The 24,176-nt window shown below is 44.8% G+C and overlaps 1 protein-coding gene across 1 annotated transcript; it reads left to right on the top strand.

Annotated features, from left to right (window-relative positions):
* The first annotated feature begins 1,302 nt into the window (after positions 1-1,302).
* Positions 1,303-14,084, top strand: prdm1a (PR domain containing 1a, with ZNF domain). The gene is made up of 7 exons (XM_034611955.1): positions 1,303-1,457; positions 4,076-4,408; positions 6,610-6,729; positions 7,735-7,987; positions 11,376-12,469; positions 12,748-12,876; positions 12,978-14,084. Exons 1-7 carry the CDS (start codon positions 1,431-1,433, stop codon positions 13,581-13,583), a joined length of 2,562 nt encoding a protein of 853 aa, XP_034467846.1. The 5' UTR covers positions 1,303-1,430; the 3' UTR covers positions 13,584-14,084.
* The last annotated feature ends 10,092 nt before the right edge of the window (positions 14,085-24,176 follow it).

The following is a 24,176-nucleotide window of genomic DNA, read 5'->3' as shown; positions in this document are numbered from 1 at the left end:
AAATAAACTTTATTTTAAAGTCGTGGTTTTCCCCCGAACCCCTTAAATCCATGTCCAAATCTTTACTGTCTCGCGATTAAGTCCTTTATGAAAACTTATCTTTGGATGGTTTATGGCGAACATGCAGAATTAAACAGTAATAATACAAATAGCAGGAGTTAAACATTTTTAATTAAGTAAAAGTGGAAATTAAAAAAATAAATATTGAATAGTAAATCAGGCCAAAATATCCAGGATAGCAACGCTGCCCCGTCCACTAACACGGAGGAGACAGGGTTTGTTCGGCAGGTCAGAGCTCCTCTGTGTGAAGGAGACCATTCATATTTTCCTCTTTTTAATAACTGTAACCAGCGTTTTTTTTTAATGAATCTGAACCATTTTCACCGACTCTAACTCCACCTCCGCTCCAGATGATCGTCGCTCACACTCGCTAATGACTTTAAAGGGTTTTGGTTTTATTTTCTGGACGAATCCAGTTCATTCCTTTACTGAAATATCTGGAAATCTGTGTTTACTCAACGTGCAGGTTGGAGATTGAAATGAAATCATTTTAAAGAGAAGGAAAGTAAACGAGGAGAAAGGGAGAGAGAGAGAGGGAGGGGGGGGGGGGTGTATAGAGTAGATATAAAGTGATAGAGAAGGGAAGGAGAGAGAGTAACAGGGAAAGGGCGAGAGACACAGACAATGAGAAAGAGAGAGAGAGAGAGACGGACTCATTTAAAGTTCCTCAGCGAAAGCAACAAGGGCAGATCAGTCCTGCCCCCTACAGGCAGCCTGTGTGTGTGTGTGTGTGTGTTTTCCTGGGGAAGAGTGGGACATCCTGTGACACTGACTCAATGACCCCCCCCCCCAACACAAACACACACACGCATGTTGTTTACCCCCTTTAAAGCTGCTAACAGACATTTCCCCCCCCCCCCACACACACACACACACACACACAGATGATCATCGGTGAAAGAAAACCTATTTTTTTGATGCCGAAAATAAGTTGTTTTCTGTGTGTGTGTGTGTGTGTGTGTGTGTGTCTGTGTGTGTGTGTGTGTGTGTGTGCAGCTCATGGCCTCAGGTGAAAGCGCCTGCTGCTTCCTAGCAATGAAATGTGTGTTTATGTGTGTGTGTGTGTGGGGGGGTGTGTGTGAGAGAGAGAGAGAGAGAGAGAGAGAGAGAGGGGAGGTGGAGTGGGCAGGGCCAGGGGGGGGGGGGGGGGGGGGGGGGGGGTGGAGTCAGGGGCGTGGCCACTCTAATTCATTTGAACACAGCACACACACACAGTGTCCCTCTCACACACACACACACACTCTCCAACAGACACAATCACAGTGTGGAGTATCAGAGCTCGGAGCAGGACACAACACAGGGGGAGAACTGCACCTGTCCTGCACACAGACACACACACTCGCACACAGAGGATCTGACCCATCGTCCTTATGTGTGGATGGGACCAAAGTTACACGGTGAGTTTGACTTCTTGTGTTTCCAACCGGAGGAAAACACACTTAAAGACTAAAATATTTATAAAGTGCTTTTTTTTTTATTTGTTGGTTGTTTTTTTTAAAGCTCATTTTCATTTTTTTTTTTTTTTTATTTGGAAATTTGGTTAAAATTTGTCTTAACAAAAAGAAAAGAATTGTTTAAAACAGTTTGGATAAACATTTAATCACTTTTTTTTTATTTTTATTGTTGCTTTTTGGTGCTGACTTGAATCCAAAGATGTTTTTATCGGGACTCTGACTTAAATCGTATATATTTGACGATGATGATGATGATGATTATCTTTTTTTCAAAATGCTGCTGATGTGTTTCGCTCCAGTTTGGATTTTTTAAACTGGAGGAAAAAACATCTCAGAGTTTTGAGCGTTTGAATTGTGTCTTTCTCAGTTTGGGACTCGGAGGAGTTTTACATTTGGACTCTGGTGTGAACATTAGTTGGTTTTCTTTTTGTCGGGAAACGTTTCCGGACTTCTTCTCCTCGTGGATTTAAAATGCAGAAAGAGGCCGAGGGCAAATTTCTGATTAATTTCTCTTTAGCAGACTTTCCTCTTGACTTATGAAATTGCTCCTCATTTTGAAATTCCTCTGAATTGTGTGCAGACTCAGCTTTTATATTTTCACTTGTTCCAAACGAGAAGGCGAATTGTGTCTTGGTTCTTGGTTTCACTATTAGTTTTCAAGGTTGCAGCTGTTATGCAAAGAAGTTCTTCTCCGAGGTGAAATATTGAGACACGTTCCCAGATCTGATCCGTTTTCTTAATTTGTGTTTGAATTTAACTTGGAGAAAATGGAAACTGTTGATCCGCTCGTGGTGTTTTCTGATGACGAGAAATTCTCTTTCCTTGCTTTTCACAGTTTTACATTTAAAATAAAGAGTTTAGTGGTTTTACAGGATTTGAATTGAATTTTAACGAGTTGTTTTTGCTCTTTTCTGATGAGTTTTAAAGGATTTGAAGCAAAGAAAAAATATATAATTCAGGTTTTGGGGAGAATTATAATAAAGTAAGAGTTTTGAGTCTGTTTTGCTGAAGCTCAAAAGAAACAACACTTGAATTAATTTAAAGCGATAATGAAGCTCGCGTCTCATTAAAATCAGTTTTCTGTTTCCCGAGAAGGATTTTTACTGTGATTACAAAGTTGTCAAACGGCTTCTGATCGGTGACCACGAGCGGCTCTACTGTCATTTCTCTGTCCCTGAAAATGGAAGGAAAGTCGACAACTGTGACTGGAGCCAGTTGGATGTGAAATCGTTTTCTTTCTTGCGGCTGCAGAAGAATTCTCAGAGCCGAGTGTGGTCACTGAGGATCTGCTGCTTTCCGCTCGTCTGCGTGGGACGAGCAGCATGTTTGTCCCTGTGTGGATATCTGTGTGTGTGTGTGTGTGGGATTGTCTTGGGTGGGATCACGTTTGAAGTTTTGTTTGCGTTGCTGTGGCCCCCAAATGGAAAAGTTTTGGCGCTCCCTTCCTCATCACCCCCCCTCCTCCCAACCACCGCCATCCATTACCAACACACACACACGCTGGGAGTCGGGATGATTTGCCGGTTCCGCTGCAGTGCCACTCTGCTTCCAATTTTAGCTTCATTCAGACACAGACAGCATTTCCTTCCTCTGTCTTCAACCCCAGGGAGAGGGGGTAGGGGGGGGGAGGACACTGAGGCCACGGCGGCTTCATAATCCCAATAAATCCACCCCGCTGTCCAGCTAACTCTCCTCAAGTTGTACATTTAGTGTATTTACGTCCACAATAAAATCAAATACTCAAAAGGAAAAGTTTCTTTGCTTCAGGAGAGGAAGGAAACGAAATGATAAACTTATGATCATCAGAATTAGAAAGGGACACGTGTTGAGTTCCTCTATCAGTTCCTCTCTCGGCCCGAGACACTTTAAATCTCTCCTCGCGGTTTTAAGGGAGAGAAGAAGAAAGGGAACGATAAACGAGAAGAAAGTCGGATTCGTTTCTCGCAACGTGTGAGAAGGGAAAGAAAAACAAGAAGAAAGCATTCAAATTAAAATCAGACAAATTAATGACGTTAAGAGGAAAGTTTTTTTTTCTTTTTAAAGTTGTTTTCTGAAATTGTAAATTGTCGAAGAGGCAGTTTCCTGTGTGTGTGTGTGTGTGTGTGTGTGTGTGTGTGTGTGTGTGTGTGTGTGTGTGTGTGTGACAGCAGTGTTAGTCAGACCCCCCCTCTCTAATGAGTCACCACACAATTATCACAGTTCCTCCTCTCCTCTCTTTCTCCCCATTCATCCCTTCATCTGCGTCTTTATCTTTTTTTGTCTTAATCCTTTCTTTCTTTCTTTCTTTCCTCTTTTTTATTTCTTATCTTCTTCCTCCCACATCTCCTCTTTTTAGTGAAACTTTTGTTATCCTTTTTTCCACCGCCTCTCTGCCTCCGCTTTCATCTCTCGTCCTTACTCTACTTTTTCCCTCATCCTTCCATCCTTCCTTTCTTCCTTCCTTTCTTATTTGCTTCTCCTGTTCTTTCCTTCTTGTTTGAAGTGTTTGGAAAAAATAAATTAAATCTCTCTCTCTCTCTCTCTCTCTTTCCATCCTGTGTGTTTCCATGTCTCTCGACCAGGCGACCTCTCATAGCTCGGCCATGTTGACCAGTGAGGGGGCGCACACCATGGAGCAGGCCGACTCGCAGCGCGGATCCAAGATGGCCTCCGCCGCCGGCTCGGGCTCAGACGGAGCAGAGACGATGACAGACACAGACGTTGACATGGAGATCGAGGAGGCAGACATGACTCGGTGGACGGAGACAGAGTTTGAGGAGAAGTGCACATACATCGTAAAAGACACGGCGTGGGAGGCGGGGCCAGACAGTGACGCCATGATGATGACGACGACCAGAGCCGAGGCTTCTCTGCCCCGGAACCTGGCCTTCAAGCACCCAGCTGACGGCAAGGAGGTCAGAGTCAGCACACACACACACACACACACACACACACACAGTGTTGCACATACAAACTTTCTCTCCCGTCACACACGGGCAGAGAAAACCATCTGTACACACACACACACACACACACACACGTGAGTCAGAGGCAGGTCATGTAATGAAAAGGGGGCCGTGTCTCATCGTAAAGCTTCACACACACATTGAAGAACGAAAGCTGTGTGTAACTGTGTGTGTGTGTGTGTGTGTGTGTGTGTGTGAAACGCCTGAAGCAGAATTCACACACACACACACACACTCTGTAACACGTTGTAACTGAAATGTCCTGCGTGTTTAAACTGTGTCTTCATCGGCTCGTATCCATTCATTAAAACTCTTTCATCATCTGAAGCCGTGACGATAGGTGTGTCTGTCATATTCCACAGAACTGCCTGCAATACCAGCCCCGGCTGGCAGGGGGCGCAGTTCGGCGTCTCATCAGACAGTTTAAGTTCATCATGTTTGAGCTGCTGAACGACGAGTTACACATTTTACTTTGTGAACTTTTAACCTTTTAGAAGCTTCACATGCGAAAATATGAAATTGATTGGAGTTTTAAATTTTTGGTCTTAAATTAAATAAAGTGAATTATTGAAGCTAGAAACTGCATCAAACCTTTAGTTTTATAATTTGGTTCATTTTTGTGGAGAAACAGACGAATGACATTTTCCTACATGCAACTTTCTTAGTTAACCTTCGAACCACGTTTCGAGTCTAAACCCAGATTCTCTCTAACGTTTTGTTACCGATCAGACTGTGGGAGGAAAAAGTCAAAATGTCAAAGGTCAGATAAGAGATCTGAAACCACTGAACAGAAGGTGTTTATTGTCTGAAAGTTGAGAAATGTGTGTTTGAGAAGCTGAAAGAGTTGATTTCGAGTTCACGATTGCATCTTCCCGACATCAGCTTCAACACGATCACGAGATTTATCAGTTTTACAAATGCGGTAAAGAGTCATGTAATAAGAGCAAAGACAACTTTAAAGCGATCCTCTAGTTTCCAGCGGAGTCGGTAAATCGTCGGCTGCTGGGCTGGATCTGCGCTTCGGGGCGGCTTGAACTGGAAAGTGCGCGACCTCCAAAGGTCAACTTGTCGCAACTTCGACAATTTTTGACGGTCTCTTTGCAAAAGCAGCGTGATCGCATAGATTTTCTAATCAGGGGCTTATCTGCGGAGAGAAGGAGAGAGAGAGAGAGAGAGAGAGAGAGGAAGAGAGAGAGAAGACGAGCGGGTTTTGTTTACACGCTGATGCGCTATCAGCTAACGTTTATCTGGACGGAGGGAGAGAGAGAGGAAGAAGGGAAAGGCTGAGGAACAGAGACGTGTCGCTCTGATCAAAGAACATTGAGTTTTGGTTGAAAAGGAAGAAAAGACAAGAAGAGCCTGTTAATACGTCAAAAAGGGACACACACACACACACACACACACACACACACACACACACAGTCATGTCTGCGTCTATGGCAGGAATTAGGGAAAGGGGGATTTCCCACGTCACCAGGGAACGAGGGGGTTTGGGAAAGACATTTGTTTGTGTGGGTGTGTGCATGAAGAAAATGTGTGTGAGTGCGTTTCTCTGCCGTCCACGGCTGGAGTCTGACATCCAGCCGCCACATAATCCCTCACTTCTCTCCTCCTCCTCCTCCTCCTCCTCCTCCTCCTCCTCCTCCTCCTCCCGCTCTTTATCTCCTTTGATGGAATCAGACGAGAAACAAAAAGACGAAACAAAAGGTTTTTTCCTCCTGAGTATCAGGATGTTTCCTCAGTGAAGTGTGTGTGTAGTGGCGGCGGTTGTGGTTTGATGTGGCGACGAGTGGAGGTGTGACGAGAGAGAGAGACACACGCACACGCACACGCACACGCACACACACACTCCTTTAACGAACTGAAGCATGAAGTGGCGTCATTAATCATCGTCAGGGTTTGATAAATGAGTCTTTGAGTCGGAATTTGTTCATATTTGTTCGTACAATAAGACTTAATTAGATTTAATGATGCGTGATGGATCTGCACATGAACACGTGAACACGTGAACACATGAACAAATTTCCTGTTGAGACGCTGAAAGTAAAGACGTAAAGATCTTCACACACAAAACATCACAAACAATCTACTTCAAAGACCATTTTGTGTGACCTTCCTGTGTGTGTGTGTGTTTGTGTGTCTTCGTGCAGGTGGTCGGCGTGTGCAGCAGGGAGTACATCCCCAAAGGAACTCGCTTCGGCCCCCTGGTGGGAGAAATCTACACAGCCGACAGTGTTCCCCGAGACGCCAACCGGAAGTACTTCTGGAGAGTGAGTACACACACGGAAAAAACACACACTCATACAGACACGCACACACACACACACACACACACACACACTTCCTCGGACGCTGCAGGGACCCCTTCCTGTGACGTCAGTGGAACAGGAAACTGGGCTTGCGAGAGACGAGGATGTGATGTCATCGTCACACAAATAACATGTCACCCTGTGGTTCCTGTCAGTCGACACACACTCAGCGCTCAGCAGAACACACCCCGTCACTACCGGTAACTGACAGTGAGAGTGCACGAGCTCACAAGCCACAGACGTGACCACCGCCTCCACTGTGGGTGTGTGTGTGTGTGTGTGTGTGTGTGTGTGTGTGTGTGTGTGTGTGTGTGTGAGAGAGAAGCAGAGAAAGAGTTCCTCCGTCTATCTTACTCTCAATATAAAAGAGGTCCTCCTCCTCCTCCTCTTCGTCACTCCGTGTGAAGAGAGGGAGATGAAGGTGAAGAGAGGGAGAGAAAAAGTCAAATGACTGGATGACGTGTAATTTATATTCTAACAGTGACTTAACCTGTCAGTCACTCAATTAATTTATTACTTTTTATTATGTGAGTTACTTATTTACATCCTGACTCATTTCATTAACATTTCAAATTTAATTTTAATTTTTTCAGTGTTTTTTTGGTTTATTTTCTAATATTCGGTTGATTCTTTACTTAGTTGCACTTTATTTAATTTAGAAACTATTTATTTTATTTTAAAGAGTTGTTATCGTAAAATTTTAATTTCAGTCTTTTATTTTTAGCAAAGTTATTAAAAGGAGGGAAAAATAATTTTACTGATTTAAATGAATTACTTTTATTTTGAACGAATTAACACATTTATTTTGTTAAGTATTATAACTCTTCTCAGAAATACAGAAGGAACAAGGAAAGAAAAACCTACAAAATGCAGAGCAAAATTAAAAACAATGCTTAATTCTGCCATTTAAACATATTCTATTTATTTATGAATGAATGTTTAATACTTCCTCTCCTTCTCGCTCAGATCTACGCAGACAGGGAGTTCCATCACTTCGTGGACGGCCTGGACGAGACTCGCTCTAACTGGATGCGCTACGTGAACCCCGCCCACTCGGCGGCGGAGCAGAATCTGGCGGCGTGTCAGAACGGCATGGAGATTTACTTCTACACGGTGAAGCCCATCCCCGCCGGCGCTGAGCTGCTGGTCTGGTACTGCCACGACTTCGCCCGGCGCCTCAACTACCCGCCGTCCGGAGAGCTGATGATGCTGAAACTCAGTAAGTTTGTTTAATGATGGACAACAACGACTTTTACTGCAAGAAACAGATCAGACAGAGAATCAGACTACACCAGGGGTCAGTTTGTAACACTTGCACCAGTCAGCAGGCTTTTATTGTGAAAGAGCAGGGTTTTTTTATTGGACGTGTGAAGCTGCTGAGATAAAAAAAACTTAAAATCAATACGTGTGTGTGTGTGTGTGTGTGTGTCTTGAGTGTGTCCTGTCGCCACTGTTAATGCGTAACGGTGTGTTTGAGTGTAGCCGCGTCTCCTTCCTCTCTGAACGTTAGCCTGTCATTATCTCACACACACGCACACACGCACACAGACACACACACACGAAAGTACACAACCGACAAGCTTTCATCTCTGTCAGTGCCATCGTTGTACTTTTCTGTGTGTGTCTGTGTGTGTGTGACAGTGTAATTACACAGACAGGGGGATATGGCCCCTAATGCCACAGTCTTACACACTTAAAGACCCGCTTTTAACATGAAAGCTCACACACACACACACACACACACACACACACACACACACACACAACATCTTGCCCAACCTCAATAAAAGAACCAGACAGTGTGTGTCTGCAGGAGTGTGTGTGTGTGTGTGTGTGTTTGTCTTCGTTGACCTTTCTATGAGAAAAATGTGTGAAAGTAGTCGTCACATTTCTCCGTCCTCACAAAGAACTTTATAAAGACTAGTTAAAGTGTCTTTAAACAGAACTGGATCATTTTATTTTACTCTTCTTTGGTCATAAGTGAGTTAAAGTCACATTTTCTTTGTTTAGCAGGAACGAAATAAGGCACAAATTTGGATATTCGACACTGAAATCCATTGTCTCACACACGCACACACACACACACACACACACACACACATTCATGACGCAGCCCGACTAAGTGCACTCATCCACTTTAGCCGAGTGATCAAAGAGCGAGCGACTAAGAGGGAAACTAGAGAGAGAGAGAGAGAGAGAGAGAGAGAGAGAGAGAGAAGGTGGCAGAGGAACCAGAGGACTCAGCCTCTGCGACTCCACTGCCCAGGGAAAAATGCGCATGACCTGGGGAACAGAGGCAGGGGGTAGCCCCCCCCCCCAGTATGTGTGTGTGTGTGTTGGCTCCTGTTGACCTGCTGGTGACTTGAATACAGATTTTTACCTGCAGCAGAAAAACTTACCTGCTCCCAAAGTTCTGTCTTTTGATGCTACAGACTTTTATTCTTTTAATTTTTCCCGAAATGAGAAGAAACTTTAAAGTTTTGTAACTTGAGACGCACGTAAGTTTGAAGCTCTGCAGAAGAAAGCCTGAAATCATCTGAATCAACTGAGTAAAACCAAGAAAACCACAGACTCTCTGTCTAAGAAACGTTGAAGTGAAACTCCGAGGGCGAAAGGTGAAGCTACTCTGATCAATCCTGTGCTACACGGGGAAAAGAAAACGCTTTTAAAATGGAGTTTAAACTTTTTAAACTCAAATTATCATAAAATACTAAATAAGCAAATTAGCTCCATGTTTTTGTACATTTGCAAACGGCTATAAATGATTCTTAGTGATACTGTGGATAACTTTTTTAAGCTGCCACAGCTGCTTCAAATTAATTTAATTCACATCTAACTGGTTAAAAAAGTGTGTGGGTGTGGGTGTGTGTGTGCGTGTGTGTGTGTGTGTGTGCGTGTGTGTGCGTGCGTGTGTGTGTGTGCACTACTCACTTTCTCTACTCTCCTCCTCTCTTGCTGTTTTTGTCGTTTAGCATTCTTTAAGTGTTCGCACTCGAAAGCACCTGTTGGCCATGTGTGTGTGTGTGTGTGTGTGTGTGTGTGTGTCGTTCTGCTCTGCCGACAAAAACACTCTCCCTTGTCGCACACACACACACACACACACATGCTGGCAGTCATAAGCTGGACATGCCAACACATTCACACCAACTCTTTTCATCTCATGCACATGAAAGCTTGCACACACTGTGTGTTCGCGCACATGTGTGTGTGTGTCTGTGTGTGTGTGTGTTCACCCTGATATATTTGCCACTTGAAAAGAGAGAAGGTGGAGGAGGTGGAGGTAGAGACCCCCCCCCCACACCCCCCCCCCCCCCTCACCCCCTCTGTTGACTACTTGAACTTCCTGGCAGAAGGGCCGTGTTGACAGATTGATATCTGCAAGATGGCCGCCCTGTTTGTTTTCTGAAAGAGGGAAGAAGAGGAGGAGGAGGAGGAGGAGGAGGAGGAGGAAGGGCGAACTGATAACCTCAACGTTTACACTGCTGCCATAGCACTGACGCAAGGGTCACTGACTGTGTGTGTGTGTGTGTGTGTGTGCGAGGGGGGGAGTCGAGCAAATTTCACCAGTGCTACTACTCAGGATTAACTCTGACACCCTTCATCTTCTCACACAGACACACACACACACACACACACACACACACACACACACACACACACTCTCCCCTCTGGGCGACCTCACGGTAAAAAGTTGACCGGGCAGTAAATGAGCTTATAGATAATAGATGGCGGCTTTTTAAGGGCCCGACCGCGGCCATTTAACAGCCGAGATGTGCCGCTCGCTGACGTCCAGGGGCTTTTAGAGAGAGTGTGTGTCTGTGTGTGTGAGAGCGCCTCCTAATCCGCTCTTTCATCATGCGCAGGAGACAGTAGGTGCGAGTGACTTAGGAGGAAACTCTCAGATTTAACCTTTTGACCCGGAAACAATAGTGAATGGCCCGAGAAAATCAGGAGAGTTGGAGCTTGATCAAACGTGTGTGTGCGTGTGTGTTTTTACTAAAAGAGGAAGAGTCAACAATCAGACAGGAGCCTTTGTCTGCAGGCGCCTGTGTGGGTGTGTGTTGCTTGTCGCATTGTGTGTGTGTGTGTGTGTGTGTGTGTGTGTGTGTGTGTGTGTGTGTTCTTCACAGGATCTTTGGCAGGAAACCTTCCATCAGTCCTGTCTGTCTGCCACCATTTTGATTTTATCTTGATTTTATAGACACACACACACACACACACACGCAAACACACACACCCACAGCGCCCGAAGGCAGCTGTCACGCCTCACTTCCTGTGTCTTGCCGCCGCCCCCCTCTCCCCTCACGCTCGTTCGTCAAATCTGTCACCTTAATTGGCCGCCTGAGTTGCTTTACCCGAACCCTGTGACACACAAACTCACACACATACAGATGTGCTGAAGACAACTTTGTGACCGGCAGATGTTTATCCATCGGTTTTAAATGAGATTTGAGTATTTTTATTGTTCAGAAGAAGTCGTGATGGCAACTTCCTTTACTTTACAAATTAAAAGAAGATATTTCATGGGCCCTGAGGGGAAGCAGGAGGACATTATCTTGATCTGGTGAACTCCCACTGACCTCCTTTCTTTCTGTGTGTCTCCTCAGAGCAATCGCTCCTGGAGGTCAAGCAGCAGCAGGTGAGCAGTGACGAGCATTTGGTCAAAGCCTCCAGTCCGTCCCCCGCCGCAGTGACGCCCACTCCCCCCAGGAGGGAGCACAGCGTCCTGTCCATCCTGCGCGGCACCAACAGCACCTCGGCCTCCTCGTCCGCCAAGAGGGAGCCCAGCCGGCCGCTGCCCACCCGCCCGAGCTGTGCCGACAGCCCCGAGCGCCCCCTGTACCCCCGCGCCCTCTACCCGGCTTTCAGGGGCCACCCTCACATCCCTGAAGACTTCCTGAGCCACAAACCTGGCCAGCTGGGTTACCCTGCAACCCGTTCCCCTGGCAACCAATCCTCGGCGACACCTAGCCCGTCAGCGAGGAGCAGCCCGGACAGCAGCCCTCAGGGGAGTCCCTCGGGTGCGGTGCCTTCCCCAGCTTCTTTCTACTCCCCTGGACTGGGCTCCTACCCTGGTTACTCCCCACCTTCAGCCCCGCTCTCCTCATCCTTTTACCCTCCAGGAACCCCCTACCCACGATACCTCCTGCCCCATCACTACCCTCTGTCCGGCGGTGGTGTCCCCACAGTAGGAGGGATCCTCCCCCGGATGTACTCCCTCTACAGCAGCCTGCTGCCCACTCATGTGCCCCTCCTGCCCTCCGACACAGCAGGGAGGCGCTTCCTGATGCACGAACCCATCCACCCCTCCTCCATTTCTGCACACAGAGACTTCCTCCTCCCCGGGCCCACCAGTGCCTTCTCATCCGCCACCTCTCTGAAGGACAAAGCAGGGCCCCACCACCCTTACCCGGGGCACCCTCACCTACACGAACCAGCCCACGCCCCATCCAGCGGCTCCCCGACAGCAGGCACGGCGCCCCCCAGCGAGCGGATGCCTACCAAGCCTACCTCAGCCCTGCTGGGCAGCGCCAGTGAGCATCGCCACGACGAGGAGGCCATCAACTTGACCAAAATGAAGCGAGGTGTTGGCTCAGCCGGCTACAAAGCGCTGCCGTACCCGCTGAAGAAGCAGAACGGCAAAATCAAGTACGAGTGCAACGTGTGCAGCAAGACTTTTGGACAGCTGTCAAACCTGAAGGTGAGGCTCCAACCACCGTGTTCTGCGTCTGGCTTTCAAAAATGTCTGCCTGTGTGATTTACTGCCTTATTATCAATCCTGTCCTTTGTACTGTGAGGACTGCAGAGTGATTCATAGGCTGCAGAGCAGGTTTGCAGCACTTAAAAGAGTTGTACAGGAAGCTAATTACACAAACTGAACAAACATAATCAAGTTCATAGTGTTTTTAAAACTTTGCTGGTTTCTGTTATAGTTGCATTATCTGACCATCTTCTTCTTCCTCTTCTCCATCGTCTCAGGTTCATCTTCGTGTCCACAGCGGAGAGCGACCCTTCAAGTGTCAGACCTGTAACAAAGGCTTCACGCAGCTGGCTCACCTGCAGAAACACTTCCTGGTCCACACCGGGGAGAAGCCGCATGAGTGCCAGGTGAGAAACGAAGCCAAAGATGATGTACTTTCATTGTGTTGATTTCCTGAAAACCAGTTGTGGCAGTAAGTTGTTGCTGACATCATTTTCTCCTCATCCAGGTTTGTCACAAGCGCTTCAGCAGCACCAGCAACCTGAAAACTCACCTCCGCCTCCACTCAGGGGAGAAGCCCTACCACTGCAAACTCTGCCCGGCCAAGTTCACCCAGTTTGTCCACCTCAAGCTGCACAAGCGCCTGCACTCCCGCGACCGTCCACACAAATGCCCCCACTGCCACCGCCACTACATCCACCTGTGCAGCCTGCGACTGCACCTGAAGGGCTACTGCCTGGCAGTCAGCTCCGGCACCGGCAGTCCAGCCGTCTCCAGTCAGGCCGCCTTGGAGGAGGTGCATCGCGCTAACGAGGAGATCGAGCGCTTCGACATCAGCGAGCACGCCGAGCAGCTGGAGCTGCTGCAGGGTGGCGTGGAGGTGGAGGCCATGCTGGAGAAGCAGGTCCTGGGGATGCTGTGGGGGGAGAGCGACCTCAAGTCCTCCCACTTTCATCCCCGCCACAAGGGCGACGCCGGCGAGCTTCTGTCAGCGGGTTACGGGGCATACGAGTCCCCGAATGAGACGTCGGTCATCAAGATACGGCGCAGCAGCCCCATCCTGCCACTTCCTGCCAACGTCACCGTCAAGCAGGAGTCGGAGGATCACGCTTAAATGACCTTTGAAGCCAACGGACACGGAGCAGAGACTGCGTGGCTCAAAGTGGACGAGGTTGCCGAGAGCAACAGCTGTAAATAATTAAATAGGAGTGACATCATGAGCACGCCGGGTTTTCAACCTATCAGGGACTCTTGTACTCAGGGCTACAACAGACACTGTCCCATGACTACTTCGCAGTTTCAGCGTTTATTAGACTAAGAGACAATCAACTACCCAGGACTTAATGTAATTAATATAATGCTATTATCATTATTGTTGTCGTATTGTTTTGGTCTTTATTTTCAAATGTCTTTGTTTTGTTTTTTTTGGATTAATTAGTTGTTGTATAACCTCCTTAATTTATTATAGCTACTTTTGTTGTCTTTAAAAGCAATAAGTGGAATGACTGGTTACACTGACAGGGTGAAGTCAATGTAAAAGACTGTTTCTGTTGATTTTGTTTCTCTCTGTGGCCATTTCTCTGTCGATAGTCACTCTCTCTGCGCCTCTATCTGTCCTGCGACCTCTGACCTGGCGAAGCAGGGGCGTCCACTCTTCAGGGTTTTATCTATTTAAATTTTAAAAACCAGTATAGCAGGTTAAAAAGGGTTTGAAAAGAACTTGCCAAAGTATGGCACATAAATTTGTTAATTTAGCAACAAGAGCTTTATTTCAGCCCCCAGCTGCCCTCAAGTGTGACTGCGTCCGACGCCTGCTTCATTGTATGAAACAGGAAAAGGGCATTTTTTTGTATATTTTTCACAACGGTTACCTCAGTGTGCATGTGACGATATGAGTGTGTGTGTGTGTGTTGTAAGGGACAGCTGAAGGTGGGAGCTTTCTATTTATTTGCTTTCTTTGCTACTTGAAGAAGAAGAAGAAGAAGAAGAAGAAGAAGAAGAAGAAGAAGAAGAAGAAACCAAACTGAAGTGCAGCTCTTGGTGTGGTCCAAAGGAGCGGCGCCGCCCGCTCAACATGTAGCACATAACGGACTCGGGAGGGCCGGTGAGCCCCCCCCCCCCCTCCCTCCCTCCTCCTCCTCTACCTTTTATTTTTTTATCAACACTGTCAAACGTCCTCAGATTTCGGGATTCGCTCTTGACGCTAGTAACCAAAGTTGACTTTGATTTCAAAATGCACACCAAAAAAAAAAAAAAAAAAAAAAAGAAAAGTGGAAAATGCAAAGAAGGGAAGGAGGAAGATGAGGAGACGCTGAAGAAGGGAAGATGAACTGTGTGTATATGAAGTGTTTCCCTCTTTAGCTGTGCTCACTCGTTTTTTTTTGTTTTTGTTTTGTCTTGTCTTATTTTTGTTAATATTTCAGTTGAGAAACAAATGCCCACCCCCCCCCCCCCCCCCCCCCCCCCCCCCCCCCCCCCCCCCCCCCCCCCCCCCCCCCCCCCCCCCCCCCCCCCCCCCCCCCCTCCCCCCTCTTTAACCCCACCTGTCCGCCATCTTGTTAATGAACTGGCAAACACCAAAGCACCTCGGCCCTCTTTGATGCACTGGCCCCCTCCTCTTACTTTATAACTTCAGTGCCGATGCTTGCACCGTTTACACTGTGTTCGTGGTATTTATGGCATTAAGACTCATCTTAATGCTTCTACAGCAGCTGCAGCAGTTGCACATCAACCTGAGCAGCTCTCTCTCTCTTTCCTCCGTTTCACTTTCTAACGTTCGACCAAAGCGTCTCTCTCTCTCTCTCTCTCTCTCTCTCTCTCTCTCTCGGACCAGAGCTTTAACTCCCTAAAGGACTGTCTCTCTGTTTACATTCTGGTTTACATAGTTATTTATGTGCAAAAATGTCAAAAAAGTGTAAATTATGATATAAATGTTCACTGCTCTAATCTAAACCCTGTGGCTCCGTGTGTTTTATTCACTTGACGTCGCGTTTCGGTACGACAGTCGTCTCAGAGCATGAAAAGGGAAGTAAAGTAAACAAGTGTTTAATTAATAGAGAGAAATGTGATGTGTCTATTTGAAAAGTAAATCTGTGTAAATATTTTTTTTAAATTTACAGAGCAGACAAATCAATTTATATTTAAATTCTCTTTATTTTGAAGTTTTCTTGTTTTGGAAAGTGGAGAATTTTGGAAAAACTTGTTTCAGTTAAACTTTACATTAAAACATAACATGTGAGAGTAAAGATTTTTTATTGTAGTTCACTCACAGAGAAGATGTCACAAAGGACGATGCGATAAAACACAAAGGAAACAGTGTAAACTCAGATAAAAATCAAAAGTCAGATTTATTTCTATAGCACATTAAAACAACAGGAGTTGATGTTATATAAACAGAAAAGATAAGAAGTACGATGTTAAAATAAAATGAGTTGACAGGAAAAACACATTAACAGGAAAAAGACAAGTTAAAAAAATACAAATACAGTAAAAGGCAGAAAGCAAAGTGGAAAACCATATAAAAAATAATACATATTTATATATTTAATATAATTAATTCTCAAAATAATTTCTTCGAGTCAGCAATGATTCAAACTGTTTCTGAGTTGTAATAATGAAAGTGAAATAAGAATATGCATTAAAAGAAACATGAGACAAACTCAAGCTGAATTAAAACCAAGATTAAAGAGGGATAATTTTAAAGTAGAATTTAAATAGTTGATAAATCAATATATCAATAAAAATAATGAATAAAACAACGTGAACAAACAGGCCAGTGTATTAAAATCACATGACTAAAATCCACTCTGGTGGTAACCAGTTGAAAACAATAAGAATGCCGTGAAACAGTCCCACAGGTGTTTTCACTTGAATCACTGTTCTTTATAAGACTGGAGCTCAGCAGCTGTGAACTCAGCACAACTTTCACCTTCCCCGTCCCCGTGGGTTCGTTTAGTGGAAACCTCACGTAGCTCTCACTCGGAACAGCTTCCACCTGCAGACGTCTAAACACGAGTTGAGTCACAGATCGGACGTTTATCACCTGATCCGAACGTTTTAAAACCAACTGAGGCGAGGATGAAAAGAAAACGAGGCCAGAGAGAGAGAGAATTGAAACGCTTGACTTCCTTCTCATCCACACAGCCGACCAATCACCGAGTGTGTGAGTGTGTCGTGGTTTCAGAAATATGAAATACAAGCGGTGGGACTCTGGATTCAGACGCTCCTCTAAAGGTCCCAAGTTGAGAAGTTGTTGTTCTGATCTGAGACGACGTTCATGTGAATTTTCTCAGGAAACTCATTTTGACACCACTTGATCTTTCAGTAGCAGTTTCTGAAGCTGTTTGATGAACACGAGTTCCGACTCAGTCTCAGTGATCCAGAATCAGTGACACCACCTGACATCACAGGTATTATTTGGGTTTAAAAGAGCAGCGACTGGTTTCTCCTCCAGTCCAGTGATTCACATCCTCCAGTTCCAGCCCAGCAGTAAACCCGGCTCTCGGAGGAGAGTCATGAATCTTTATGTTCGTTTCCGTGAGACGGCGAGCGGGAGCCCTGCAGCAGGAAGTGGGAACACAGCTCTCTGTGTCCTCCGGGCTGCAGGAGCTGTGGTCTGGGTTTTATCCTGGAGACAGCATGACTCATTCTGGAGCTTCGGCCCAGAGAAACGTCCGGATTCAGCGGATTCACTCATCGGCAGCGACGACCAATCAGACGCTGCAGCTCTTAGATCGTAAACGTTACATGTGGCCGACAGCTGAAGGCCAGAGTGAGACAGATTGAAGGTCAAAGGTCAAACTAATATGGAAGATTATACCAGTTATTCTCTAATGACCAAAACCAGGATTAAAATCTAATTCACAATCTCTATATTATCATTAAAGTATTTTATATATATATATATATATATATATATATATACCACACTGACGAGGAGCTTCAGAGTTTTCTGTGAAGGAGACGAGTTCCTCTTCACCACAGACTTTGGGCTTTTTTAATATTCAATTTTTTATGCTCATAAAAAACCTTTCAAACACGAGAGGAAACAAACACTGAAAAACATCATAATTAATGTGGATTTCCACAGTTGAAAATCAACCAGCACAGCATCAATAGAGAACAGACAACAAATATAACAACACGTACAAAAGTAAAGTGCATGAACAGCATCATTCATTAATATAGAATTCAATGAAGATGTGGTTTTTGATTATTAACATTACATCACTGATGTTTGAATTCAACAGATTCATGGTAAAGATTAGTTATTGTGAGCGTCTCTGTGCAGCAGCCGCTTGACAAAGGAAGTGACTCGACACATTTCCGCCTCCACGTTATTAAAGATCCCTCAGAAAGTGACGAGTCGCTGTGTGAGAATCGATCCGTTACCTCATCGCCTCCCTTTGACTCAGCATCTTTCACTTTTGCGCAGCGCGTCGCTCTTTCCTGTTGTTCGATCTTCTTATTACTATCAGGGAAACTTCTCCAGTCACATGTTGACACAGCGAGTTCCACTGCCTCGGTATCATGACGCCGGGGTTTCACAGCCCTTTTCTGACCGGGGGCTGAACAGCTCCTGCCACGGCTGTGGGAGGGGGGATATCCCACAGCTACCCAAACCTCAGGCCTGTGTTCCACCCGCCTGAGACGAGCTGAGCCCTGCTGATCTGACTCCCCCACCGCGGCTGATAAGCTTTCAATCTGTGTCTCATCTCCCACAGTCCCTCGTTTCACATGAGCACTTTCTTACCAAAGTGAGACGCCCACCATTTACAGTTAAAGGAAACGTTTATCTGAGAGCTGGTCTTTAACTCAAACCTCCACGATGGTGTCGCTTTGTGCAACACTTACACTCATGTCTATGTCATGTGATTTTATCTGTTTTATCAGAATAAGAGATCAACTGCTTTGAAATGACTTCTGCAAACACCTAGAGAAGGAAATTCACTTTGATAGAAGAAGGGATTTGGTAATTTAAAGATGCTTTTTGTGAGGACTCACTAACGTTAGTGTTATTAACAGTTTACTAACCAATCGAGCTGAAATGTCGTGAGTAAAGCAACAAACTTTGAAACTTCAATCCACACAAACCAGCCGAGCAGCCGGTCTCATACCTTCTCAGCAGTCTCCGTAGAGTCCTGTCTGCTCTGAGGACGCATCGTGCTCATGGGCCGTAAACCCAACGTCGGCCAAAGCTGTTGACAGGCGTCCATCAACAGCGCGTGATCGTGAGTGCGTTCACACCTGGACTCAGAGCTGCGGCGTCTCAAGTCCACAGCTCTTAAGTCCACGACATTATTCGTTCCAAAGGTTGAATCTCGATAATTTGCCCGACTGACCTTTCCTCTAGCGCCCCTATCAGGCTGAAACCTGTTTCATGTTTCTCTATGCTGTGATTTTCGAGCTTCAGACTGCGAGGCTGCAGTGGAGAGTCGACAGTAAACAGCAACAGTGCTGCTGGCGTCGTTTCAGAGGAAATACGCATGATTTACACACACACACACACTTATTGAGACATTTATAAACACGCGCACACAAACACACACACACACACACACACACACCAGAAAATGCATTTAGTGCACAATCGCAAACAAAAAGCCGTGTACGAGCTCGTGTTCTTCCAAACATATACACAGATATTATACACATGTAATACAAACATTAAACATCCGTGTTCTTTCATGTCTCTATTTACTGATTAATCATTTGTCTCGAGAGATCTTGTCGGTTTCCCCTGAAATGTCGTGATGACTTTCAGAACGAAACCGTGAACCAAACCAACCCTTCAACACCCACGCACATACGCACACACTCGCACGCACACACACACACACACAGACACACACTCTCCATCTCCTCCCGGCTGCGTTCCAGACTGACGCCGACGGAGACGTTTTCCGGAAACCGAGCAGCGTCCTCAGGGGCATCGTGTTTATCACAAACATCTTACAGGACATCATCGCTTCACTCGGACGCAGTGGGGGGGTTAGAGGTCAGGACGGGTGACTCAACTACCCACCCGCACCCCCCCCCCCCCTCGTCCTCAACCAACTTCCCCGAAATTCACTTTTCCTTCTCGAAAGTCTCGAAACAGGAAGTCTCGGCTGTTTTTGGTGTTGGGCCAAGACTCTGATTGGCTGAGGGTGGACGTTGGTCATGACAGGGGACTTTTTTTCTATCGAACATCAACGCGTCATTAGCACATTGACGGCAGAACCTCGGGGAAATATTATAAAACAAATGAGAGCGTGATGGAGCCAGTTGGGAGCCAAATGTTTCCCCAGATTAAAACCAGATTCACCATAAATCCTGTTGCTGCCTGTCCCCAGTAAGAGCTGCGTCTCCTCGGTTCCTCTCTGTCTCCACTGGACAGAATAAAGATGTTGGACGTGTCTGATTTCCTTTGTCTCCTTCCACAGTCAGAAACCCTTTTATCCACACGTCTTCCATTCAGAAAGTTATATGTCCTGTCAGCGGCGTGACAGAAATATCGTTACTTTACAAGATAGTTGCCAAAGAATGACTCTGAATTATTTTGGTGTCGTGATCCTCGGACGACTCTTGGTTTTGTTTCTTAATTTAAATTATGACAAAATGAGTTAACAGGTCACAGCTTTGCATTAAGAGCCACTCAGTCACTGTCAGTGCAGTACTAGTAGTGTATTAGTAATCTATTACTAGCATTCCATGTGGTTAACAGATCATTATGTTCAGTTTAGTATAATTTGTATTAATGACACCAGAAGCCACAATCTGTGACGACTCTGAATTGTTGTCCCGGGACAAATAAAGTAGTTTTGAATTGACTTCAACAACACATCAGCTGAGGACATGTGAGACAACATTGGAATAAACATGCAGGAAGGAACATTGTGTTCATATTGAATCATCTTATTAGACGTTATGTTGAATCAGCACAGCTCATAAAATGTAAAGGTCCCAGTGTAACGTGTAGGAACCAAATCTTTATTATATTTAAGTGTCTATATATAAAAAATAATGACGACATCAACAAAAAATGCAGAAACCAAATTGTTTCCTTATTTTTCTCTTTACTTTCTGATTCCAAACTTCTCCTTCTTCCGTGTTGATAATAAAATCCCAGAGTCCGACTCCTCTGGTTTCCTTCCCTCTAAATGTGAACCACGTTCTCCGTGTGGAACTCATTGGATTGATTTGAGGTAACATGAGGCGAAGCCGTGGCACTAATATGATTACAGGCACCAATCGGTGCCGAGGTACCGTGACACCGGCAGAGGAGGTGGACGTATGAGTTTAAGTTGCCATAGCGACAGACTCACCAGCTCCTGTGACGTTTATGATGTTCGGAGGTTTGTTTTACGACGACTCACCGGGTGTGAAACACGAGAGCGCTAACCGACAAATACGGCTCCGGGCCTGTCAAGTCCGGGTTCACCACATCATACTGTGTGTGTGTGTGTGTGTGTGTGTGTGTGTGTGTGTGTGTGTGTGTGTGTGTACAGGATTGTTTCATTTTTCATTTTTCATGTGTGTGTGGGTGTGTGTTTTTAATCATATCCATGCAGAGTGTGTGTTATCTGCGTTTTTTATGAGCCATATGTTATAGAACAGCTTTTAAACTATTATACACAGACACACACACACACACACACACACACACACACACACACACACACCCACACACACACACACACACACACACACACACACAGGTCTCAGTTCAGCAGATGATGCAAACAATCATTTCCTCAGATGATAAAATTTGTACAAAGTCATTTCTGACATTTCCAATCATCTCAATCTGTCTTCGTTTCAGTGAATCTTGAATTTTACGCACGTTTCCATGCAAATGATGCTGCCATTGATGTTTTTATAATAACATTATGAAAGTTATCGGGTTGTTATGAATAACTGGCAAAAGATTAAAGATGGAAACTGATATCAACTTGAAGCAGAATCATTCATGTTGGCAAGAAAAAATAGAGATACTAGAAAGTAGATGTGGGTCTTAAACTCTGTACGAATATTTGAATGTTTCTATTGTAATTCTTTCAGTTTAGATAAATACATGTTTTTTAATTGCCTCATTTATTTAAAGCCTCTGATTCATTAATTCCCATTTTAATTTCTCAGGTCCAGAGGAAAGATTTATTTCTGTCACACTTCCTCAAACTGAAAAGAAGAAAAAGAGACTTTTAGTTTTTACTTTGTGTTTCTGTCCCGACCGAATATTTGACATCCAGACTTTTGACATTTGGAGGTTTTGGTGCTTTGGAGTAAAAACGACGACGTCAAGGATTCAGCGTGACGGTCTCCACATGAGGTCACATGTTCGATTTAAATAAACCTAAACCCTGTTTTACTAGTGAAACACACAACACACTCACAGCTTGTGTTCTTTTGTGTCTGTTAAACACGCTTGTTAATTATCTGCTTCACACACACACACACACACACACACACACTCACACGTGTGCAGAGGATGATGACTTGAGGTGAATCAGCACAAAGCGGTCGACCGCTGCCTCGTCCTGAATCCTCACACATGTGGAGCCTCGTTCTTCCTCTTCTCCTCTTCATCTTCAAACCGCAGCAGCCGGCGTCTCTTCCTGCACAACGTCCACATGTTGTTCACATCAACAGAGCGCTGCCGCCATTTTTACACCATGTTGTCCCGGTCGCAGAGGAAATGTTTTATATGGTTACTGGAACACAGGGGGGGGAGTGTGTGTGTGTGTCTGTGTGTGTGTGTCTGTGTGTGTGTGTGAGTGTGTGTGTGATAATTGGCAGCCTCCAGATCCTCATTTTATTGATCGTTGTTGGTTTATTATCGGGAAACGTGAGTTACCGTTACTTGGCGTCTGGCTGTGTGTTTTTGTGGGTTCGACAGAAAGCAGGTTCCTTCTGTTTGTGAAAAGTGGCGTGACCAGCCTCTCTGAGGGGCGGAGTCAGGTCGTCAGGGAGACTCCGCCCACCTGGACTGACGCTAATTAAACCAGCAGCCAATCAACCGCTGGCTTTTTACCTTTAACTTAAATCGAACTTTAAAGCAAATTTCTCAACTTGTTTCCTCATCACTGACGACACGGATGTAACACGCAGACGTGTTTCCACCTCTGATTGTTTGTTTGTTTGTTTGTTTGTTTGTTTGTTTGTTTGTTTGTTTGTTTGTTACGTGAGGTCACACAAACACAACAGAACACAATAGATCATATTTCTGTTTGATCTGGATCAGAGGTTTTTATCATCACGTTTTTATCATCACTTTCTTGAACATTGTGCGACTGAAGAACATTTTCACTGATTTCTCAGAGAAAAATTCATGGATCTTGATAAAAGAAAATCAGCCACATGCAGGAGTGATTTCCTGCAGCTTGATTACATCTAGCTGTGTATTTTATCTTTTATTTAGTTCTTTGTCTTTTTTTGTCTCTTAAGCAAAAACAATAACATCCTGTTTAAAACAAAATTATTTCAATGATGAGAAAAATAAAACATCTTTTTAAATATTTCTGCTTCTGTACAAATATCAAACGGGAAGTTTTAAAGGTGTTTTCAATCAACACAGAAAAAACAAGCGTCCGGTCCTCATTAACTAAAGAAAAGAAAAACACTGATGTGCTACACCCCTAAAATGATAAGGCTGCAAAAGTAACTACATTTATTTTAAATGAAAAGTTTAATTACATCTCTTTCATGTATTTGTCCTATTTCAATTATAAACTCAACAGAAGCACCGGTCAGAAAAGCAATTAGAAACAATATCATAGAGAATATGAAGTTAAACAGAGAGAAGAACATTTGTAATAAAGTAAAAGAGTATAATATAAAACAAATTAAATACTGCACTATATTTACATTAGAGGATGCAAGAGTAAAAGCAAAGAGTAAACTGTGAAAGTAATTATTATGTAAGATGCTTGTTAATTACAGAGTATTATTGTGTATTTTGTGTCCAAACACGTCAGAGAAACGTATTAAACTCCTTGTTTTGAAGTTTTGAATTCATGTCAACAGCAAAGTGACTCAACGAAAAAACGTTTCATTCATAAGCCGCCAATAAAAGTTTGTAAAAGTGTCGACAGGACGCCTCGATGTGGCCGAGACAAATTACTGCTCCGGGTTTTATGTGAACGACATCATCGCAAGTCGAGGTGAACATGTGCAGCCTGCAGCCAATCAGGAGCCACGTGTGCTGACCCCGAGGCCACGAGCACAAAGACACACACACATTTATTAATAACTATAATAATAATGTGTGTGTGTGTGTGTGTGTGAGAGATCAAAGCTCGCTCGCCCCCTATGGTCAACATCCTCCTGTCATCCTCTCTCTTTCTTTCTCCAACTGTCGGTGGCTCTCTCTCTTCAGGGTTAATAACAGGTTAGTGTGTGTGTGTGTGTGTGTGTGTGTGTGTGTGTGTGTGTGTGTGTGTGTGTGTGTGTGTGTGTGTGTGTCTGTGTGACTGGAAATGCTGAAAAACACCTCCAGGACACGGAGGAAGCTTTTCTGTTGTTGTTCTGATCCCGACCATGTTTCTATAAGTGTCTGTGCACATTTGTTCAGCAGAAGTTTGAACAGATTGATGCCCACAGTGGTTTCTGTGTCCATAAACCTTTGGCTGTGTGCGTGTGTGTTTGTGTTTGTGTGTGTTTATGTGTGGTTTCTTTGCAGAGGGGAAAGTTTTCTTCGATAAGCGGAAGAGGAAAGAGAGAGAGGAGG

Source organism: Hippoglossus hippoglossus, chromosome 16 (genome assembly GCF_009819705.1).
Source record: "Hippoglossus hippoglossus isolate fHipHip1 chromosome 16, fHipHip1.pri, whole genome shotgun sequence".
Taxonomy (NCBI): Eukaryota; Metazoa; Chordata; class Actinopteri; order Pleuronectiformes; family Pleuronectidae; genus Hippoglossus; species Hippoglossus hippoglossus.
Note: the sequence above shows the minus strand (reverse complement) of the source record. Positions and strands in the feature narration are given on the sequence as shown.

Coding starts and splice junctions, on each gene's coding strand:
- prdm1a (XM_034611955.1), top strand. CDS start 1,431: ATGTGTGGATGGGACCAAAGTTACACG. Junction 1,458..4,075: donor GATGGGACCAAAGTTACACG/GTGAGTTTGACT, acceptor TCTCTCGACCAG/GCGACCTCTCATAGCTCGGC. Junction 12,877..12,977: donor AGAAGCCGCATGAGTGCCAG/GTGAGAAACGAA, acceptor CTCCTCATCCAG/GTTTGTCACAAGCGCTTCAG.